At 41.8% G+C, this 23,537-nt stretch overlaps 1 protein-coding gene across 1 annotated transcript in view; it reads right to left on the bottom strand.

Annotated features, from left to right (window-relative positions):
* The window catches only part of SLC1A1 (solute carrier family 1 member 1), a 46,470-nt gene extending 32,887 nt beyond the window's left edge, over positions 1 to 13,583 (bottom strand). Inside the window, exon 1 of the mRNA XM_088521011.1 lies at positions 13,489 to 13,583. Within this exon, the coding sequence (XP_088377137.1) occupies positions 13,489 to 13,579 (91 nt within the window). The 5' untranslated portion in view covers positions 13,580 to 13,583. The remainder of the gene's footprint in view (positions 1 to 13,488) is intronic.
* Between the last annotated feature and the right edge of the window lie 9,954 nt (positions 13,584 to 23,537).

Raw genomic sequence — 23,537 nt, 5'->3', positions numbered from 1 at the left:
TCACAGAAATGAAAAATGCATTACGCATGTTTTTCTTTTCAGTGCCTTATAACCTATTTCTACTACAAACATCACTGTTTTAGAGGAAATAGTTATGTAATGTTTCAATTCCAACTTACCTGAGTACCAAGAGACCCAATTTCTTACTGGATTCAAAGAGAGGCAAGAGCATTTTGGGTCTTTCATTAGCCACAGAGTGATGAAAGGTCTTATTCACATTAATAGCTTCCCTGAAATTAATGAAATTATTTATATCCCTCTGTATTTCAGTGTGTATTGCAGCAGAATTGTTACAACAGCACATGAAGGTGCTTCTAGTCTACTTTATCAGCCTCATTGGCTCATGTAGACTCTTGAGCTCCCAAGAATACTATGGAGCTTACAACAGAATCTCCTCTTCCCTCTGAGTTTTATTTTTGTTGGTGCACAGGACAGATAAGTGAGGCTCTGCAAAGGGATATCCAGGGAAAACACCTACAGTAAAGATGGTGGCCAAGATGCTGCTGCACTGTTTAATTAAACGGGCTTACAAGACAGCCCCTTTTCTAATTGACTGATATTGTGGGGGCAGACAGCACCAGAAATCTGTCCTAGAGAAGAAACTCACATATCTTCATTCTAGAAAGGAAGAATTTTCTGCAAAAGTCCTCCCAAAACATTCATCTGTGCCATGGTTTCTACTAGCCTATATGCCATGTGGGTGTTAGATGAAACGAAATGTGAATGACTAAGCTATTTTAACAGAATCTCTCTCTCAGCTCTGATAGCACAAAAAGATAATGAACCATCTTTTCTTGCACTCTCCCTACAGTTGAAGAACAATGTGAAGGAATAGAGGGGCAAATTATAAACTCCTGTCTAGTCTTTATTGTTAGTAAGATGGAAAAAAACAAAACAAAACAAGATAACATTTCAGGCAAATAGACTGTTTTAAGCAACAAAGAAGATATCTGAAAATTTGTCATCTGTGCCAGTGAACAGTTTAACCTCCTTGCAATACCTTGAATCTTAATGGCTTCAAAAACATTCAAAACATTATGTAAACACCCTTAAACAGAGAAAGAAGACACACAAAGACCTCTACTCTTAATCTAGAGGCTGAACCAAATGGATTGAAAGGAATTAGTCTGCACTTTGAGATAAGACTGATAAAACTCTACTTGTAAAATAGTTACATTTATCTAGGTAAATTGATAAAGTTTAGATCCTGCAAATGCCGCTGTGGAGAGCTGAACTTGAGAATATATGTATTGTCTTAGCTTTGGTTTATTCGCATGCCTAAGGAAAGGCCTATGCTTAAATTGCTGCAAGACTGGATTGTATGTTTACCACAAGCAGTGCAATGCCATTTTATGATAGAGTGCATAGTATTAAACTTCACATACTAGATAGAGCCATCAGCCCATGTTTCTGAAGTATGCAAGATATTCACAGCGGTGAGGTGTCCCAGGCCCAGCTCTCTGCCCATTGTACCATACAGTGGAAGAGATTTTCCCCCTTCGCATGCTTTGGCACAAACTTAACCGTAGCCCTACATGACACAATCACAGCCATATACCTGTAGTAAGCTCCTTATCACATCAGAGTCCTACCCATTCCTATTCTGATCCTGCAAAGATAACAGTTCAAGTGGCCCTTGAACCCCAATTCTTCAAGGGCCTCAAGAATCCTAACAAGCACAGACATCCAATAGGTGTTATCTCTGCCAGAAAAACACCAATCTTGCCCCAGATAGTCAGAAGAACCATGGTCTAGAAGGGAGTGTTGGCACTTAGAGAGAAAGGCTACAAGTGCAGTATGACCAGCACAGCTGTAGATGCATGCATGGGATAGGACTACAGATCACTGAAACGACTCCCACTGTAGTGCATGGTCAGGGGAGAGCCCAGGTGGTTTCCAGACAGCAAAGAAGGAAGAGGACAAATTCTGATCCACTGCACTTCACAAAGAAGTTAAAAAGATCAGTGCATATTTTGTTTCCTTCTGTCATCCAGGGGTGCTACGTTCAGAAGGTGTGAACTGCTAAACATCTAGGACATTTTCTAAGTGCATGCCTTCATTCCAGGTGATGACTCTCATGTTTGCACAGCTGGCAAGTTTTCTTCTCTTGTTTGTTTTATATTTAGCAGGATCACAAGCAGGTCAGATGATTCACCATCATTTTTGTTCTTCAGAATTTTCTTTTCCACTTCCTTGGATTTCACTATGAACATTTCCCATGCTCTCTCAAAAATTTTAAAGAGTTTACACATTTTCTTTCGCACATGTGCATTTGTTTCATTTTGGAAAGGATGCTATTTTGTCTAAAGGCACTACCATAAAAGTTTTCCTCATTCAAACAATCTTTTGAAATGATATTGCCGCTCTCACTTCCTTATTTCTGCTATTCCTTTAACAGAATGTGGTAATTATATCATTATACTGACTTTTTCAGTATGCAAAAATAAGTAAGATATGGCTACCGTTTAAATGGAGTTAGCATATGCTCTCTGGTGCTAGAAATTGGCTCTGAAATGTAAGAATAAGCATAACAGCAACAACAGAAAAGGTTAGTACGCAGAATGAATTTACTTTCATACTGAAATGGGACCAATATAGAACTTCTTCATATAGAACTTTTTCATCTCAATTTCAATAACCAAATCACTGGAATGTTGTCCCTGGAAATTCTAACACACAGAAAGAAGTGCGGTTTAGCATGCACATATTTCACATAGTTGCTGGGATATTTAACATTACTTTGGTTAAATAAATCCTGAGCAAGTTTAGAAGAAAGCTTATTACACTCTCTTGTAATTATTTTATTACAATGCCATTTTGTCTGTGTGAACCATACTCCACCATCTGTGCGCTTCACTCTAACACAGAATTACCTCCAACAATCACAAAGCTCTCTAGAGGATGCAGGGACTCTCTTATTTGTTAAGGTTTTTCCTTCCTCTCTTTTTTTTTTTTTTAATTTATGGAGAACCTTACTTTTGCTTTTTAAAAGACAGCATAGCATGCTTTTTTTTCCTTCTTGCCCTCTTCCTCACTTAGTTTCACTCACTCCTCCTATCACTCCATTCTAAACCATTTTCTTCCGTTCCGAACTCCTCTGCTTGTTTTCCCTTCCTGCCACACAGTTAAGTTAGCTAATGTTTTTACTGTGAGAACAATCTTCTATTTATTTCTCAGTGGCATGTGCTACAGAGGGTCAAGACTTCTACAGTACTGAGCAGGAGGGAAGGATGAAGGTGAAAACCCAGCACAACTATGTCTTTAACTTTTTAAGGTGGGTGTCTCATATGCCAAAGAACAGAGAGAACAACAGAGTTGAAGAAAAACGTTGTGAAGCAAAATCTGTTAGCACCCATCTTTCAGGCAATCCCAAGAGTTCCAGCACAAAAAGCTAGGGAGAACATGTAATTCCCTTCCACGGGATGACCTGTTTCTTCTGTTGTGATGCCTGGTGAAAGGGAAGGACTGCAAGGGTCTGTGCTACACATAGCACTCACTCCGTCACATGTGCAAAGCCTGAGGCTTTGCAGGGCCTGGGAGCGCTACCAAGAAGGTAGCAGAACCAGTCTACCCTGTGTGTGCGTATGTTGTAAGCCACATATATTAAGCAGATTTTGTCCTTGGAGGCCACTAAGTTGGAAAGTCTACATATTTGCAAGCCAAATTCCTAACTCTGTGACATTTCAGTACTTGGTGAATCCCTGTTCACAAGCACTTGACCTATAACCAGAGTGCAGGTTCTTTTAGGAAAAGGCAAATTATCTGCAGGGGAACAGGTATGATACTACTGCACCTTCCTTCAACTATTGTAAAGTTCGAGCTGCAAATTTAGAAACAAGTGAAAAAAGAAACAGGCACCCTGGTCACCTCCCATCATTTCACAACTCATTTGTATTATCATACATGGAGAGTGTCAGAAATTTTACTACAGCTATTGTAACCTAAAAATGTGTTGGGAGCAGGATGCTGACTCCTCTTATCAACCAGTCCGAGCAAACAAATGCAAGAACTGTTTACTTTTTTCATGGGCATGGAGGCACAGCTAAGTCCTGAAGGCACTTTTATGCAGTTATGTGGGGTCGACTCAAATCAGTTTTGAATTTAAAATCTGAGAACACAAGGTATCTTCGTCTAACCAGGACAACAGTGTGAAGAGACTCTCTTTGTTTACATCCTTAACATCTTGAGTTTGATGCTCTTCAGAACTTTCAATCTTTCAGAAGATGACATGACACATCATGTTTTTACCTTCTTTACTTCCCTCTTTCACAAGCAAATCAATGCAAGAGTTAGAGGCAAGCAACTGAGGTCCACATATGGGCATTCCTGGTTTTATGTCTGAGTGAAAGAGAATCTAATTCAGACAAAATACCTATCTAACAGGTAGGATTTTCTGTTGTGTATTTGTGCTTATGGATGACAACACCAACAAGGGGCCTTGTGCTGTTAATTGTGAAGGACTCCATACATGTGCACAGCACAGTAGAAAAGGCAAAACATCTTCATTATAGAAAGGACTTCATAATAGGAAGGACTCTTGGCAGTGAACTGCTCACATGAAAAAAGAAATGCAGGGAATATTACTGGAGAAAAATTTATTAGTTTTATAAAATGGTGCGTTTGAAAATACATCACATCCTATGTGGAAAAACAAAACAATACGGAACTGATTTTTTCTTAGTTTCATGTAATCCTAGAACATTGAAACACTCTTTCTGCAGAGTTGAATTGGTGATTTTTGCTGATTCTGATGGAAAAAATGGAGAAATTCTGGGATTTTCTTCTTTGATACAGCACTGAAAAAAAAAATGTGGGTATGTCTCATGGTTCAAGGCTGGTATTTTTTATTGTACTATAGTAATCAAGACTATAGTATTAATAAAGTAATTAATCTTTTCATATTGTTGTTTCTGATGTCATACACGCGACAGACCAAACAATGTAATTACTTTATCAAAATGATGGGTATTAATTGGACTATCTTTATAGTAGATTAATTGGATTGAAAAGCTGGATGACAAAGTTCACTGAATTCATTCTGAAGTATAAAATGTACACTATGTCAGATTGCGACACAGACAGGGATTTTTTTTTTTTTTTCAGTCTACCATACAGCTCCAGTCCTTTAGCAATACTGTATAAAATCAATTTTGTTTCTACTCTGCCTAGAGGTTTTACACTATATTTGGCTGTCTTTTAACTACAAGGGAGTGCCAACTACACAATTCTAAAATGGAGGATGTAGAAGAAATTATTACACTTATTAATTCAGCCATGTTTATCTTTACTTTTACCCTTTCCTAGTTTTATACATTTGCTGTTAAACATGTAAACTTGTAAGTTAGCATTCTTTCTAATAAGCACCTACACTGAATGAAAACCAAGATTGTTAGAAAACTGCACGCAACCACAGAGCTGGGATTCAGACTTGCTAGCATTCAGTCGTATACCAGCACATCTTAATTCTCTGGATGCTGTTGTTTTCCAGGCTGACAGTTTGTTTACAAGAATTTGTAGAGAAAAGTCCTCTGAGAAATACTGCAGAAGAAGAAAGGCTCAAAGTCACATCCCGGTCTTCTGGAAAACATCCTTCTGGAATGCATTAAGGAAGGTGTGTTAGTACCCTTGTTGTGGCGAGACCTTCTGCATCCCTCCTCTGATAAGCCTGCTGTGGGTGCAGCAGTTGTAAATTCCTTCACATAAATGATGCCATCATCTGATTACAGCATGAGGAAAGGTGCAGTGCACAGAGGCTCCCTAAAATGAACCTTTGGGAATGAAGGAAATGTTCAGTACTGGCCAGAGAGCAAAAGCCATCAAAAACAGAAAAAGCCAGCCTTTCAGAGCAGGCGTGCAGGCCTCTGCCACTGGCAAAGCCCCCTATCCCCACAGCTTTCTGTGCCACCAGAGCCTGTAGCAGAGTCACTACTCCCTCTCTATAGCACAGCCCTGCACACCAGTCACGCTACTCTGAGCCAAACCAAGCATGGCTATGTTAAGACGATATGCCATTCACCTAGGAAAAGGAAAATAATAGGCAGTGTCCTATGATTATGAGTAACAATTACTCTGCAGATATGCTGTTATCCCAAAATTGCAGTTTCCAAGTGACAAAGCAGTAAGATAATCCCTAAATCTCCTCCAGTAGCCTCAGTCTCAGTTTTCCTTCCATTTATGTGAATATGCTGTAGGTGTTTTTCATGTCCATTCATCTGCCAAATATTTTCAGAATACAGATGTAATTTCTAGCTGAGGAAGTCACGATAAAATAATAAAGCTAGACAGCCAGTGTATACTAAAAGAAAAAAAAAGTTATGATGCTGCTTTATCTTTTATTACAGTCATTTCTGTATTACAGAAAAAAATGTAATTCCCTCAATAAATAATGCCATATCATAAAGATGATGTCATAAACTAAATAATCTATGAAAAGGACAATTGCCTCCCAGAAACTGTACTAATTGTAATTGTAATTGTACAGCCAATATTCCTCAAGAGTTTGGAAGTGTCTTAATGCAGGCAACTGTTCTGATGTGTCCTGTGTTGTGTGAAACTCAGCAAGGCTTCTCAGAGCGACCTCACATTGGAACACATGCAAAGAAGCACTAGAAGGGGTTGAAGGCAGTGAAGGGTCTGCTTTATGAAAGGAGATTAGACCTTGTTTAGTCCAACACACAGGAGGATTCTCTAGAAATATAGCAGATGGCTGAATACTATAATGAGCAGCATTATATGATCTGAGAACAAACTGGCGCAGACTGAACCTGAACACATTTAGGCTTGAATCTGTAAGAAGGTTCTCAAGTATCAGATGGCTGACTGGTGAGTATAGCCACGCAGCAGCATGGAAAGCCACCCAGGTTCTAGCAGCTGAGGATGATCCATTACAGAAACATATATGACATGGTGTAGCCTGAAGCAGCAATAAGCCAGACATGATGACTCAGCAGGTACCTTTCCATCTCACCTTCCTGGGGTTCACGATAAAATTGAAATGTAAGGTGACAGTGCTCATTTGGTCTTCTTCATTTGCAAACTTTTGCCAGGGCCCTTTTTATCTGTTACTTCTAAAAACACTGCCACTCTCCACCCCACCCATAGGTAATTTGGAAGCCTCTTCTCTGCAGTCAGCTAGGCACGTATACATCTTGTTGCTTCCTCCGTATCTCCACATCCACCCCATTTTAGCTAAATGGGCTGCATACTTCCCTTGGACACCTTCTGTCACGTATCTGAGATACTGCCATGTCTCTAGTTCTGGTGTTCCTGATTGCTGGGACACTTGCTAACAATCTAAACACTTTGCTCATGTGGCCTATCAAACTACCCTGCCAATAACACCCTTCCAGTGCCAGCCACAAAGTTAACACTCCTTGTTTCTCTTTTTAAAGACCCACTAATATCCTCTTCGTATATGTACTGTTCCATAGCAATTGCTGCTCTCCCAGAGCCCCGAGTGGACAACTTCTTAGCTCAACAGCACGCTTCTAGAAATGCGCATCTTCATTTCAGATCTCAGAAACATAGAGGAAACTAAATGGTTGGCAAGGAAATGAGAGAGGTGAAAGGGTAGTAACTGGCTATATTTGCCAAATCGTGACTCCTGTCATATCTTCGGTCTTAAATGGACATGACAGGAATGGACAGTAAGCAGCACAGACTGTTCTAGCCATCCCTCTGCTGTAAGACAAATGATTCTGACTGCAATAAATTGAGATAAGCAGCTGGAAAAGCAATTCAGTGGAAGGCAAAGACAGACTGATAGTGACTTGCAGAAACCCCATTCTTCTGAAACTAATGAACACACTAAAGTGTTGAGAAACCAGACAGATGACCTGGAAAATTGGTTCAGATTAAGCAAGGCCAAGTTGTCCGTGGTTCCAAAAGCATTCAAAGAACAAGAAAGGCCTGTTTTGCAAGATATTGTGAAAATATTTAGGGTTAGATCATTTATAATCCATGGAAACTGTCACCATGTGCTACATGGAATCTTTGGAGGCATGTGTAAACATTACAGGCAGGCTAGTAAATATGCTCACAAATCCTGCTGTGATTATTCTTGTAAAAGAATAGGTAGATTTTCAAATAGCCCAACTGTCACTTGAGCATTAGCTGATTCCTGGGTCTGTAAATTGTCTTTGGATCTAAAGAATATTTTACAATTTTCCCTTAAATAATTCTGAGAAATTGGAAACAATGTTCTGGTGTTTTCATTAGGCTTGTTAGTCTAATGAATGTTAGTCTCAAGAATGTTTCACCAACTTCAGTATCTCTTCTAGCTTCGGGAATTTATAAAAGTGTGAACTGACCTGAGGTTCATTCCTTCCAAAGGTGTTTTTTTCTTTTTTTATAGATAAAGCTTTGCAAAGTATTCTTGATCTCTGTGCTCAGCTTTTAGTCATACTGGTGTGATCTGTGCATATGAAGTAAAATCCAAGGTTTGTGTTAAAATAGAACACATATTACATGGAGAACAGGGAAATCCTTTATGTCAGAGGAGCAAATAAAAGTTGGTTTCCCTTTGTTGAAAAACCGCCTTAGAATTGTTAGCATACGGAAGTGTGCTTAACTTCAGTTATCTTTCTTTTCATTTGTTATGCGGTTTTCTGATTGCTGGGCATTTTTGAGCCTCAGCAGGATATGAGACTCTCAACAGACAATATTGGCCATCTGCATTGCACTTTTTGTCTATAGAAACAACCAGAGACTCTTTTACAATTGCAGTGCTACACAGCTTTCTGAACCAAATCTGGCCTGCATCAAATTGTCTGGAGCATGATAGAGAAGAACAGGCAGAGTACCACAATGGCTTGGGAAGACCGAAAAAGTCATAAGGAATACATGAAAAATCCAAATTGCAGTAGGAACATCAGAGTCTTCTGTTATGTTTCGAGGTGACTACATTCAATTCAGGCTGTCTCATCTGCATTTAGCATACATTTCAAGTAATTAAAACATTACGTTTCAGAACTCATGAACAAGATCAGATGTTTGCTGTTCAACTGCCCTTGTCAGAAACCTAGAGGGTAATAACTTACTTGCTTTACTATATTCCCTTCATTTTTTCCCTGCTAGGAAGAAAACAGCTCTGGTTTGCTAATATATTTCCCAGAGCAACCAATTGTCTTCACTCTGTGTAATGATCACATTGCCTTGTGTAAGCGAACTGGCCCAGAAGAAAGCAGCTTAATCTAAACTGCTAGATTACTTCTTGGTAAAAGTATGAGGAAAAGGAACTGAAGAATATTGAATCCTTGCTGTGAAGCTTGCACAGCAAGCTTTTCATTTTTAAACCATGGCTGCCAGAAATCCGAACACCTTATTGCGAAAACCTGGACAATCTTACAGGGCTCTCTGTTTCAGCGTTTCCAGGCTACCTTTGCAAGTGAGCCTGCCTGGCCTCAGCACCACAATGCGCTCCCTGGCTTGTGAATGGTCTCTCTTGTGGCAAGAAGCCATCAATTGCGGGGGATGTTGTTAACTGCCCTGCTGCTCCTTCGGCCTGTGAAACATCCATTCTCGCAGGAACACACTGGTGGGCTTCCAGTAAGGCTACCATGTGTGGACACTGCACTGACAGGTGCTCGTGCCTTTAAAAGCAGCTGTCCAACCTCCTGGTATGTGATTAGAGAGGGTACCTAGCCCTCCTAGCTACAGCTGGCAGCTCTTGAATACACCTGATCATTTGTTTCCTTCTAAATCAGACACTCACATAGTAATCATATTATTATACTGAGATATTACTACTCAGTATTCTAAGATAATACAGCTATTCTTGTTAAAATCACAAAGAATGAAGTTTTGACAGATGGACTATTGGAACGACTGGAGTGACCCTGAAAAGAAACTACAGCTCTATGATTCAAAGTTTCTGCAATGCTTGTGCTACAGATAAGAACTATGTATAATGTAACCACTACATCAAGAGAGTAGGCAGAAAGGGAGCCGAGATGCTTGTGACTATCTTCCAGAGAGGGAATGGGACAAGTTGGGTGTCTGATCTTACAATGAGGCTAAGAAAACTTCCTGATTTCCAAGGTGCAAAAGCAGGTGCTCAGGCATGCTGGAGATGCCAGAGAGGTGCGATGCTCGCTCCCCACCTTCCTCTCCCTGTCAGGGCTCCAGCAGTCCTGTGCTTCATCAGCTCCTGCTGTCTGAACACCTTGGACAGCTCCCGGCTCCTGCCTCAGCCTCTTCCAACTTCCTTTCCTGATTCTCCGAGCATTGCTCCATGCCTCCTGTCACAGGGCGATCTACCACAAGAAAGCCCTGCTTTTAAGATCCTAAGCCTGAGGGCTGATATATATGAATATTCATGAAGAGAGGAAGAAAGAGGAAGAAGGGAGAAAGCGCAATATGTAAGAGTGTTTTCACCTGATCTACACAGAAATAACTTTAAACCCCTTCTACAGACATTCTGTCTGAAGAAGGAAAACCTGCTCATTGCCATCTTTCCTGATGGATGGCTATTTCCATTTAAATATCGTAACTCACAACTTTCTGACGAATATGGCACTAGACACTGCCATATACTGGAATATGTGGTATTAGGCTAGGTCCCACAGCTTACTGAATGAATAATCATTTACCTTTCTCTTCAGCCTTCTATCTTGATCACTGCTTTGATGGCCTTGCAGCAGTGATCCCTGACAGAAAATGTGCGGGTAAAAGGGAGAAGCCAGGAATCTTACAAAGTGTGAACGAGCTCTCCCTTCCCAGCTGTGCTTTGTACCAGCTCTGCTAGACATCTGCTTCAGGGTGAGTACATTTCCAGGATATTTTGGGTTTCTGTTGACTTCTATATGAAAGGCAGCGGATTCACTTTAAGTAAGATGACTTAAATTGCTTTGTTTAGATCGATTGCTTTGGACTCAGGAAGGCCAGCAGAGGAGAGGGATGTAAGACATCCCTTCTTTTGCAACCCAAACTCCTGACCTGGGGCTAACTCCCCACCTCCCTCTGCCTCCTATAGGCAACCCAGGCAAGTCCAGGGAAGAAGTCACCTGAGCATTCACTGCTTCCTTGCAGTGCAAAGGAAACACAACCGAGCAGCAATCCTGCACTACTGTAGCATCACTGCTGTGCTCTTGGCATACCACAGCAACAGGCCACTGCTCACGTTAACTTGGGAAGACGCAGCCACCCCTGTCCATATGTTTTCCAGACAGTTCATTGATATTTCCTGCCCCTTTGCCTCCCTCTGACAGCTTACAGCACAAAGGTCATTTGGCATACGGTTGGAGTAAAGCTTTTCAGACAGTTCTGGTGACTTTCAGGACAAAGTATCATGCCTCCTATTTCTTCAAATGCCTTAAGAGCTATGGGACAACAAACTTCTGAGGCCCAGAATTCAGGCAAATCTCACCCAGAGATGAGACTAACAAGTCTCAGAATTAGCCCTAAATCTGAGAGTCTGCAATTTTCACGCTCCAAATATGAGTTCATAGATCTCTCTTAATTGGAACCTATGTTAGGCAAGTCAAGAAAGTAACTGAATGTCAAATATTTTTCCAAGCATTATTTTCTTTGAATAATTCAGCCATATCTGATTTGATGTTGCTAAGCTATATTTAAAACAGATTTTTTTCCTCAGACTCTTTTGAAAGAAACCCCAATGCTTTGGATATATGAGTGACAAACAGAGCAAAGCTCCCAATAAGAAAAGTCTTTGGAAGGGGAAAGTGCTCCAAGTCTGGAGAGGTTTCAGTTTCTGACACAGGTGCAACCAGTAACCACCAAAAATTTTCAGCAGAGTCAGGATATTAGTAAAGATAAGCATACTGCTTCAAAAGGCTGAACATGGCTCTGATAATGATGCGCTCTGAGGGGCTTTAGGTCAAGGCTGAATTTACTTAGTATCATGATGAAGGAAAATGTAGCAGGGAAAAAATAATCATTTCATCCTCTTACATTTCTGAACAAAAGTCTAATACAGATAAACATGATTCCATTCAATAGGGTCTGGTAATCCACTTTCCAGCAAAGTGGAATAGCCTTCACAATATATTTCACTAACTTTCTGCCTTAATTAGTACCATTCACACATACTCTTCTGAAAAGTCCTAATGTATATCTGCCTTCAAAAGGATGATACTCTCTTCTGCTTGCAAGTGTCACATTATTAATTATCTTAGTTTGAGGGAATAAACCAGAAAGTCGTCACCTAGGGTGCACTAAGAAAAAAGAACCATGTAAGTTTAATTACAAAGGGTTTAAGCACAGCTGGTCTGTTGCAAACATTCCTCAGGCTATAAAAAGGAGATGACATTTAACGGTGACAGGCACCATAACTACAGCCATTTTTACAAGGATTTCTTTGTTCTAGTATAAGTTCTTTCACCTCCCGAAAATATTGAAAATGTGACAGACACACAGCTTGTTGCAAAAAGGAATTTGCTACAAAATGCAGGGAATCTGTCTAAGGACTTACTCTGCCATTTCACGGAGCATCATGGAGCGCTGTTAATGCTAGTGTATCAAGGAGAGAGGCTAAAAACACAGGAGATGCTTGGGTGCCAGGACATGGGCAGCTAGGTCTCAGCATTTTGACAAATTTGCCAGGCTCAGTGCGACTTGAGGAAACCTCATTTCAGAACTACCAGCCTGCAGGATCACGTCACACACTGCAGTTCTTCCTGCATATGCTTGAAGGCAATGAGAAGTAAGTAGGCTTTATCCATCTCAGCCACTGGGAAATAAGTCAACAGCTCATAAAAGTGCACCCAAAGGCAACACTTGGAAAAGTCACTGTGCAGATGTGCACGTCCACATATATCCCAGAAGACCAGATTTCCAGACGAGGCTGGCATTTAGCACCTCCAGCTGCTACAGGAGATTTTCAACGAAAGCCCTTGGCACCTGTGATTTGTAATCACAAAAGAATCTCTCCCCTTATTGAAGGGGTGAAGCTCCTTCAGGTGCTGAGTGCCCGGCAGGCAGCACACGCTTGTGCGGAGCACACTCGTGGACCCCTCCGATCGCAGCTGATAACCAGTTGTGGGGAGCCCCCACAGCAGGAGCCGTACTCAGCGGAACAGACATGCACAGAAATGGCTACAACCCACCCAAAAAGCATCAGGACGGGTAAATTGCTGGGAAAGAAGAGCGCCAAGCAGCAAAGGCTGCTGGTGGCCTGGTTCGAGTGCATACCCAACGGAGGTATCTCCCCGCCAAGGATGCTCTCCCCGCATCGCAACGGTCACGAGCAGGCGCGACGGGGCCAACGCTGCGCCCGAGGGCCCGCTCAGACCCCGGCCAGGCACGCGCGGCCCCGGGGCCACGTCCACGGCAGCGATGCGGCCCCCGAGCCCCCGCCGAAGCGCCGCACGGGGCCGCGCTGCCGCAGAGCCGCTTCCCGCCGCCCCGGAGCGGCCCGCGCCGCCCGTTAACGGCCGCAACGGCTCCGCGGCGGGAGCGAGGCCGGGGCGTCGGCGGCCGCCGGGGGAAGGAGGAGGGCGGGAGCAGGGCAGGGGTCCGCGCCGCACTCACCCAGCACCATGGAGGTGACCGTGCTGAGCAGCAGGCAGTTGTTCTTCACCATGGCCGGGCAGACCCAGCCCTTCCTGCCCACCTTCGCCATGGCGGCGGCGCCAAGCGCGGCTCGGCTCGGCTCGCCGCCGTTCGGTTCGGTTTGGCTGGGCTCGGCTCGCCGCGGGCTCTGTTGCTGCGCGCTGCGGCGCCTTCACTTAGGGGCGGAGGAGGCGGCGGGGCGGGGCGGGGGCGGGCGGCAGCAGCGCGGCCCGCGGCGGAACCCGCCCGGCCCGGGCCCCAGCGGCCCCGCAACCCTCCCCGCCCCCGGCCCGGTTCCGCCCCCACCGCCTGGTTCCCCGGGCCGAGCTGGTCCGGGCCCTGCCCCGACCCCCAGCCCCATGCCGCCTCCCTGCCATGCTGTGGCCTGGGGCACTGGTGTCGGTGTGAGGCTGCAGGTTCCCCCACTGTTTTTTCATTAAAAATTTAAACATTATTATTATTAGGGTTGAATGGGGGAAGCGTGAGGGAGCGCTGGTGTCTTTGGGCTTCCCTTGGACCCCTGAGGGATATCCACCGCTTGCCTGGGCAGTGGTGCTCAGGCAAGGCCAGCCTGGGAAATGCAACACCAAAACCAGAAAAAAAATAAAATCAAGGCTGGTGTAGTAATGTTTGGTTCTGGTGGCTCCCAGGTGGGCTCCTCAACCTGGTGGGATGGAGACCAGCCCTGAGGCCACCAGGTGAGGAGCAAGAGCCATCAACTCTCTAAATTGACAGAAGCTCCTAAATAAGAGTGGCTGTATTTCTCAAATGTGTTGAGCACCTGTTTCTGTTGCCATCAGGCAAATTAAATTAATCAATTAACTAAATAAGGGAAATCTAGTGGTGAAAAGCAAGTAGATGAGTAGGTATCACTTTAGTTAAATTAAATCATAAAAGGTTGGAGACTGTTTGCAAGGAGAACTTGCGGTTTTTATTAGAGAGCCAAAGAGAAAACAAAAATAGGTGCAAAGAAGCATTTGGGAAACATCATGGCCCCTTCTATGGCTTGGCACGGGAATGCAGCAAAATGTGAATGGCCTTGTGGTGGAAGAAGGAAAGGACCCAGGGGTTTTGGGGTGAGCGGACACAGCCTGGCCTGGAAGGGCAGAGGAACCCTAGCACCATCCTGCTAACCTGCAGGGTGACACCTACTTCCTCTGTGCACCAGGAACCTTGGAGCCACGCTGGTGTGAACAACAGCCACAATCCAAAGGCTCTGTGAAAATGGGATGAATTTTCTTAGAGTTGATTTCTTCCTCACAAAGTTTTGATGGTCTGCATGTTTCTCTAAATGCTTTAAGAGTCCTTTTTACATTGAGGATTTAATGGTAGTTTTGTTTCATTTTTACAAGAGCTAGAATTAACTACAGTACTTCAAGCATGAAAAGCCTCCCGGCTACATGTACATGGGATTGTGCTTGTGGCTGGTATTTGCTGTTTTGGGGTAGCAACATCTTAGAGTTGTGCAAACATAGGAGAAAAAGTGAAGTCATGTTCTCAGTCACCGTATTCCCACGTTTTGGGACAGCAGAATGATTCATGTCAAAGACATGTATGTCCTTTTAGCTTATGATCAGAGTACACTGTGTTCTGTTCTTTCCCATTAGTGTTTTGTCTTGAATATTATTTTTAAAAAAGCCAAAATTCTGAACTCTTAATATGTTTTTCTTCTTTTTTTTTTTTCCACTTAGTTAATGTACTTCTAGGGACATGTACCTGAAAAAGTGCAGTTGGTAACTAATAGTGTCCCTAGAAAATTAGAGAGGCATTTACAAAAAAAAAAGTCTTAGGCAGGTGAAACAAGAGGTCTTTTAAGTGTTCTGGTGAGCAAGCTCTTTTTAATCTGATCTCCCTATTGCAGAATGACACATTGGCTTTGCTCCTGGAAGCAGATTCAAACTGGCAGTTTCTTTATGGGGAGCTAAAAAAAAACCTGTAATAAAAGTGTCCCGATGAAATGGAAAAGAATGAAAGATAGCTCAAGCCCATGGATCACTCTTGAGATGTTGAAGGTATTTTAAAAATGAACGTAGCTATGGAAAAACACCAGAAGAACTAATACGTTAGGAGGCTAGCAGCCAATAGAGGCACCAAAAACACTTGCTGAGCAAAGAAGAGTCTGAATTTTGTTTAAACAGCATTTTTTTTTTTTTAGTATTGTGGGATCTTGAGACATCCTGGAATCAGGATGAAATGAATAGGATGCACCTATGAAGAAATGGCAGTACACTTAACGTGCGCAGACGGGGACATACTCTCTAGCCATAGTGTGCAGATGGGGGCATGCTCTCTAGCCATACTGCTCACTGTTGTAAAGCTATAAGAAATATCATGGGCCAGGTTGTGTAAATGATGATACACTTTGATGAGTTCTGAAAATTACCTGTAATGCATATTAAAGGTGTAGAGAATTCACTCCCAAAATTCATGAAATTTACCTACAACAGTGACAAGCATTTTTTTTTAGTTCTTTTATATACACTCTGTATGATTACCTCTTGAAGACTAAACTAATCCAGAGTACCCTGGTGCAGGCATAGGATCATGCATATGGTTATACTGATATTTTATTACCACATGGAGATTTACAGTGCATTTAGCCCTTTATCTCAACATTTCTTCCCAATCTGTACAACTGCCTTAACATTTTAAGCTCATTAGTTCAGTGCAGTCAAATACAGCACAGTGGAAGCTTGCCTCCTCCTACTCTTCAAAAATGGCTCCAGAGGTTATAGTTGAGAGAGAAGCAGCCCCTGAGTTTCAGGCCCTCAGCCTTTGCTGATAAGTCACTCAGTTATTATCACCTGCATAAGCCTTGGTAATAACCAACTCAATCCACCGAAAGCTAGTGAAGTTCCTCTCCCTGCTAGTTTCTGATCACTATAGATACGGAATTTTATCCCACAGAAGTACTGAATTTAAGGAGAATTCTTTCACTGTGGATACAAAATTTCTTGAAATGCATTGATATGACAAAAGAATTCGGCAATAATCTCTCTCTCTCAAAAAAAAAAACCCAGATCTAATATTCTACCTAGAATGCAGGGGGAATAACTAAATATGCTTTCCTTTATTTGTTTGAGTTGTACTTTTTTTCATAGCATTAAGGCAGAGAACATGTGGAAAGTTTGATGATACAGAGTAATTGTCTCCTGTTAAATAGATCTCATCTTCAAGAGAAAGTAATCCAATAAAAATGATAGAGTATGTAATGTAAACATTCCTAGGTGTCATCTTCTGGCATTGGTCCAGCTTGCTGTACTGGCTACTTTTATCATTAAAGTAACTGAAATTCTTTTGGTTTTGACATATGATAAGCTGAAGGGTGTATTCTTTATGGGGTTAACTAAGCATGAGCCATTAGGCACAACATTTTTATCTCCAAGTTACAGAATTGTGCTATTAGCAAAGTTGTCTTATTTTCGTTCTACTCTTGAGCTTTTCAGACATACTTAAAGGCTGAAATTAGGGATAAAAATGAAAAGTTCGATCCAGGATGCAGTTCAAGAAAGGAATAAATATTGTTTAAGGAAATGCATGATGGTCTTGCACATGTGTGAAAAATACTCTCCTGCAACTCTGCACCCAAAATTGCAGGATCTTTTCGTATATCTTATGACCTGTGCCTCTGGCGCCTGGCCTCAAGACTGAACTGCCATATAAGTTCTGTTATTCAGCCTGCTGAATTTACTGTAAAATAAACAAACAAAAAAAATACCTTTTTGGCAGATGTTTTGACTATCTTTGGGGCAGAACTGATGTTGTTGTTTTTGTCAAGATAGTTCTCATGGCAATAACAGTTCAGTCCATAGTTCCAGTTTCAGCCAATACACGCCAGGTTGCACTCCCAGGTTCCCTTACATCCATTCTTTGACTTGTAAAGGCAAATTCATGTTTATTGCAGAAGCTACCTGTGAATACAAGGAGGGCCCCTTATTAGATGCTATCATATACAATTGTATGTACACATACGTATATATAATAGTATATACTAATGTGTATATATATATTCACACACACACAAATATATAATATACTATTATATGCTTCTATATACATAAAACTTACAGTAAGATTGCCAGAATCTACTTTATCTTCTGTTTGCATAAGCTTTTCTACTGTATTACCGAAGACACTTTATTGATTTTGTCCTTCCTATCTGTACTTTCCACAGAAATTTTTAGAATTGCTGAATTATTGGTCAAAGTATGTTCACTGTAGGGATATGGTCCAGATCTATCTTAAAGTCAACAAACATAAGAGATTTTTTTTTTAATAATTTGTGTGCCAAATTCGTGGCATGTTAACAAAAGATAAGAAAAAAAATTAAGGAAAAAAAAGCTGAATCTTTTCTTGTTCTTTCTTGTTTAACTTCATTGGAACCAGTGGGATGATAGCAGGGAAGAATTTGACTCTAGTGAAGATATTTTTCTTAATGGCTTGTACAAAGCCGTTGAACGCTGAATAGGTTTTCTTTTCAAAAACTTAATTTGCTTCCATCTCAACTGAGGGCTGCTTTTGGTTGGCAGTCCTGTTATGTACACAACTGGGGAATTATACTATTTTCTAACAGTCTTATTTAGTAGACCTTGGGATAGCGACATCACTTTGCACAGTGTATAAATACTGATTATTCTAATAGTCCTGCTACACAGCTGCGTCTGGGCGCACTGTCAGCACCTACATAATAAAGATAACATCTATCTCTAATCAATAATAATGGGAAGGCAAACTGCAGTGGCCTCTGTGCCGCAGGTACCCTATCCTTCATGCAAAGTTACTAGCATAAGACATTTAAGGGGAGGATAAGAAATGCTGCAATGGTTTGGCAGGTGTTATTTTATTTGTTGCTAATGTTTCCCATGGGCAGCTGTTGCAAAGACAAAACTTTTTTTTTTTTCTTTGACCAAAGCTGGCTGTTGGGTTTCTGAAGGAGGTGATAATTCGATTTTCTGTTGGGGAGTTTGGACTGCTGTGCTGGAGGAAAGTATGCAGCTTGTATTGCTACTGAGACAACCAAACACTGACTAATGGCGGAGGTAGGAAATCAGAACATAAAAGTGGATTTTGAGAAGACGTGGGGACCAGAAAAAAAAGAAAAATGATGCTGAATTTATCTGGGATTACAAAGATTCTAGACTGTACTGCAAAATCACATTGCAGTGCAGGACACAGATTTATTTCTGTTGTCTGTGACCACACACTTGAAATGGCCTGATCACAACCGATATAAAATTAGGAGATTTGGGAATATTAATGCAATTAGGCTCTAACACTGAAATTCTGCAGCACATACAGTGCTGTGCAAGAGATGTGACGGATCTCTGAAATTTGTCATAAGCATTAGCTGAATATGAAATGTTACATGGAAATTGTCCCTTTGAGTCATATTTGTTTAGCTTTTTGAAAAAGGGAAATATGGTATGCCTAGATGAATTAGTAAAACAGTGCAAAAGTTTAAAATGTTGCCTGGGAGTTCAGGGCAGTGAGAAAATAAAAACAGCCTCCCTACATAGTAGAACTGTAAGAGTACCAAAAGAAGAAACTGTCTTTCTCTTCTTTTGATATTCAGAAATAATAAAAGGCATCTTGCATCAGGCATCTGAAACAAGTTTTGTTTGCTTTGGTGCTTCCTGATGAAAAATATTCTTGTGACTAAATACTTTCTTATGATTGCCATTCACTCAATATGCAGTTGCACTGGGGCTTCATAGCAAAGCTGTGGTTCTGGAAGTGATGGAGAACCACGTGTAGCAGAACATGGGAGGCTGATGAAAAGCAGAAACAAGTCAATTTCTCTGTCGTAGAGAAAGACGACTGCCCTCCTGTGATGACTTTTGAGGCGTAAGAGAGTATTTTCCATCTACCCTGTCCAAGCTATGAAGGAATTCTGATGAAAGACAGATTTGACCCCTACTGAGTTCTATTGTCACACAGCTGCAGAAAAACGTCTGTTAGGAGCGAACTGAAGAAATAAATGCAGTACAACACAGAGCAGCCAGGTGAATCCTCAGTCAATGTAGTAAGTGAATTTTACACACAACTGTTAGCATACAGAAGAGTATATTTTAGTGCAAATTATGGAAGGAGTTTACATGATGATATAGTCATTATTTCAGTAGAGCATGTAGAAGTTACTGCTTTTATCCTTTTACATGACATGTGAGACTTACTGTGACTGTTATCATCTTCATTTCTACCTTGTGACTATTGCAGTCCTGTCTGTGGCTCTTTCTAGTGCTTCTGTTCTTAGCGCTGTGAAAGGAGGGTGGTGGTGCTCACTCCTCACCAGTGGTCCCTCAAAGACCAGTAAAGGAGCTCTGCAATACAGGAGGTAAGGATTTCTAGTTTATTAGTTATGTATTTACGGCCAAAGAAGAAGTCTGCAGGCTTTGCTTCAGGGCCTTAGTCCACCTGGTTTCTAACTTCTGGGAAATGCTTTAGCTAGCGATCATTAAAATATAAGATATGAAACAGGAAAAAAAAGAGAAAAAAATGACCTTTTCATTTGCTGAGGTTTTTAAATATGTGTTTTATAACACCACGTTGTCATGGAAACACTCCTGGACTGGAAGCAACTGACTTTTGCAGACAGACAGAAACTTGTGCTCACCAGCAACTAGTAGGACTTCAACCTGTGTGTTCGGCAAGGTTTATAATTAAGTTTATTCACTGCAGGTTAAGCATATTTTCACAGTTCTGACAGAACTGTCCTCTCAGAGCAAACAATTCTTTCTGAAAATAGCCTTTATAGAGACATTTCTGAAAAGTAGCAGCATGCGGTTCTTTGTCATCTGAGAGGACATAAAGTCCCTGCATGCATCAGGGCTTGCTTCAGTACAGCAAATTTGCATGGTAAGGTTTTCAACTGACTGAAATGCAAAAGCATTTTAAAAAGTGAGCAGTTGATTTTGTATTGAGCCAGGAGAAGGACTGTGTGAAAGTGACCCTGCGCTTCTCCTTAGTGTCCGTGAGGCCAGCTCAGAAGCTGAGGCAGGTCTTTCCCGGGACAGCAGCATGTTGGGAATTGCCCACAAACCAGTTCTTGCTAAGTTTCCAGCTGTCTCTTAATATACCTTTACATATATTGAAAATTATATAAATGTTTAGGCCCTAGGGGAGATTGAATTCTATATCCCACCAGGTTTGTGAAGACATCATTCCTGTGTTTCCTTTGTCAGCTACTGAAGACCTGGAAGCAAACATGTAGTAGAAAATCATGTTTTGAGCCAACGAGTTTGCTTTGCATCAGGGTTTTGGAAAACCCATAGAGATAAGAAGGAGTATCCAGCTTGCAGACAGTGGTTGCCTGGATCTGGCTGCCAAATGACGATATGACCAGTGCCGTAGTCTCTCATATTCTCATGTGATCCACCATCAGGAAGGAGTAAAACATGTCCTTTGTCAAAGTAGGGGTCAAGCTGCAGGAATGACATTGTTGTATACGGCTCCCAAAGGTAAGATGGTATGTGAGAAATCTTTCCTATCTAATGTTTCTGGAGAATAGTCAAGTTGCATCAGTTTGGAGAAATTCTGGTTATCCTTAATGGTTTTTATTTCAAATTGAGACCACTTGGTTTCTTGAAACTAAAAACATATTTTACATTGCAAATGACATTTGAATGTTGGAGATGGTGACAATCAGGGCACTGAAGTGGTTGGGGGATTTTGTGAATGTGAAGGTCAACAGTAAAGTCTTCAAATAGAGTTAGCACCTCTGGGATGTGACACCATCCCAAAAACAAGCCAGTTGTGACACATCCCAACAATATAGCTTTATTTGGAAGAGGAAAAAGGCTGTAAATTGAGGATTATCATCTAACATCTTATTTTGTGATGAACGAATATGTGCATAATCTGGGACTGATTCTCTTTTACTGGCTTAGTATGTCACCTCAGTATTTTGCTGGAAAATAACATTGGATATTATCCAGTTGGATACATGTGTGTCTATTTTCGGATGTCTGTGGGAAAAGACTCTGAGTAAAATGCTTTCATCAGTGCACTGGTCACTTAGTTTACAGATCCAAAGGCACTACAAGAGATTGCAAGCTGTGAGAAACAGCAAAGAGTTCACAGAAGAGACAAATAAGCAGAAAAATGCAGAATATGGGGTTTCTGCATGGTGAAAGGGTGAACCACATTGAGCTGAAAGAATTGATTGGGCTCTGAAGATCTGTATGTCTTTATTGCTATTGAAATAATCCTATCTTGGCAGTTTTAGGGAACTTTTCTCTTAATGAAATTTTGACATCAACTTGAATCGTGGACAAGAAGTTGACCATGAGGCAGCAGTGTGCCCTCGTGGCCAAGAAGGCCAATGGGATCCTGGGGTGCATTAAGAAGAGCGTCTCCAGCAGGTCGAGGGAGGTGATCCTGCCCCTCTACTCAGCCCTGGTGAGGCCACATCTGGAGTATTGTGTCCAGTTCTGGGCTCCACAGTACAAGAGGGATGTGGAGCTGCTGGAGAGAGTCCAGCGCAGGGCCACAAGGATGATCAGGGGCCTGGAACATCTGCCCTACAAGGAGAGGCTGAGGGAGCTGGGCCTGTTCAGCCTGGAGAAGAGAAGGCTGAGAGGGGACCTGAGCAGTGTCTAGAAGTACCTCAAGGGAGGCCGTGAGGAGGATGGTGCTGGCCTCTTTTCACTGGTGGCCACTGACAGAACTAGAGGAAACGGCCACAAACTAAAGCATCAAAAGTTCCACAGGAACTTAAGGAAAAAATTCTTAGCAGTGAGGGTGACAGAGCACTGGAACAGGCTGCCCAGAGAGGTTGTGGAGTCTCCTTCTCTGGAGATCTTCAAAACCCACTTGGACGCAGTCCTGTGCCATGTGCTCTAGGTGACCCTGCGTGTGCAGGGGGGTTGGACTAGATGATCTCGAGAGGTCCCTTCCAACCTTAAGCATTCTATGATTCTATGAATGAAGTAAACAGAACTTTTTTATTTGGTTGCCTGTGTTTTTCTCATTTTGAAAAACAGAATCAGTAAATATCTATTAGCTGCCATTGCTTGGCAAGAAGGCTTTAAATGCAGTGTTGGAAGAGTTTTTCTGACTGCTGTTACAGGTTGTGCTAGCTGTATGATTCTGGGTGTTTGTTATTACAGGTTTTTTTTGGGATTCTGGAAGAGAAAGAGTCTAAGCATATAATAGAGAAAACTGGGGCAATCTGATGCATTCCTGTAAATCTAACAGCTGTGGTAGCAGCTGGGGTTTGGGAGCATACAGTGTCAATATATCATCCATGCAGGCAGACTGATCCATGGTAGCCCAATGTCAAGCTATGCTATTCTACTCCTTCACTACATGTAAAAGGCAAGACAAATGTTTTGGGTGGGAAATGTGTCAAGAGAGAAAGAAGATGCACAATGGGATCTTCTCTGGTGGGAGATGAAGCCATAGGAAAATTGCAGCATCCTACAGATGCTTGTCATAGTGCATGGCTGGAAACAGGGGAAGCGTGAAAGGGATACTTAAACTTGACAAGTGAAGTCAAGTAATCATTTCCTCAAAATTTTGGGAAGATCATGTCTGATGACTGGGGACTCATTCTGGCGTAGACATAATAGTGCGAGAAGACTCATTCTGAAGAGCTCTTCCCTAGACTGGCTGGTTATAACTGCTCAGGAGTTCCCCTATATGCTATTTAGAAAAACGACAGCCTCCCTCAACCTGGCCTCCTCATCTCTTCTTTAAAAAGGCCTTGACAAATGACACTGTCTGTTGTTCATATTTATATGTAAAGCATGATTTTCCTCTATTTGAGATACTGTGTTATCTACTAGTGGAATAAGGAACCATTTTGGATGTGCTAATACAGCAGATTGAAAATCTAAAACCATGCCAGTGTCATTATTTTTATCTGTGAAACTGTTGTGTATAGCTGAGTATGTAATTTTTGTTTGAAGTTGTGTTATGGGTAACAGCAGTAGTGCTGGCATCACAAAGAGTCCTTAGATGGGTGGTCTATAGAGCACCTTATCATTAAACTTTTTCTGCTGCAGACTGACACGTCCATGTCAGAGCTG

The sequence above is a fragment of the Tinamus guttatus genome, unplaced genomic scaffold, assembly GCF_059628265.1.
Source record: "Tinamus guttatus ecotype Peru unplaced genomic scaffold, ASM5962826v1 Tinamus_guttatus_pri_ptg000110l, whole genome shotgun sequence".
Classification (NCBI taxonomy): domain Eukaryota; kingdom Metazoa; phylum Chordata; class Aves; order Tinamiformes; family Tinamidae; genus Tinamus; species Tinamus guttatus.
This window is presented reverse-complemented; position numbering and strand designations above follow the sequence as displayed.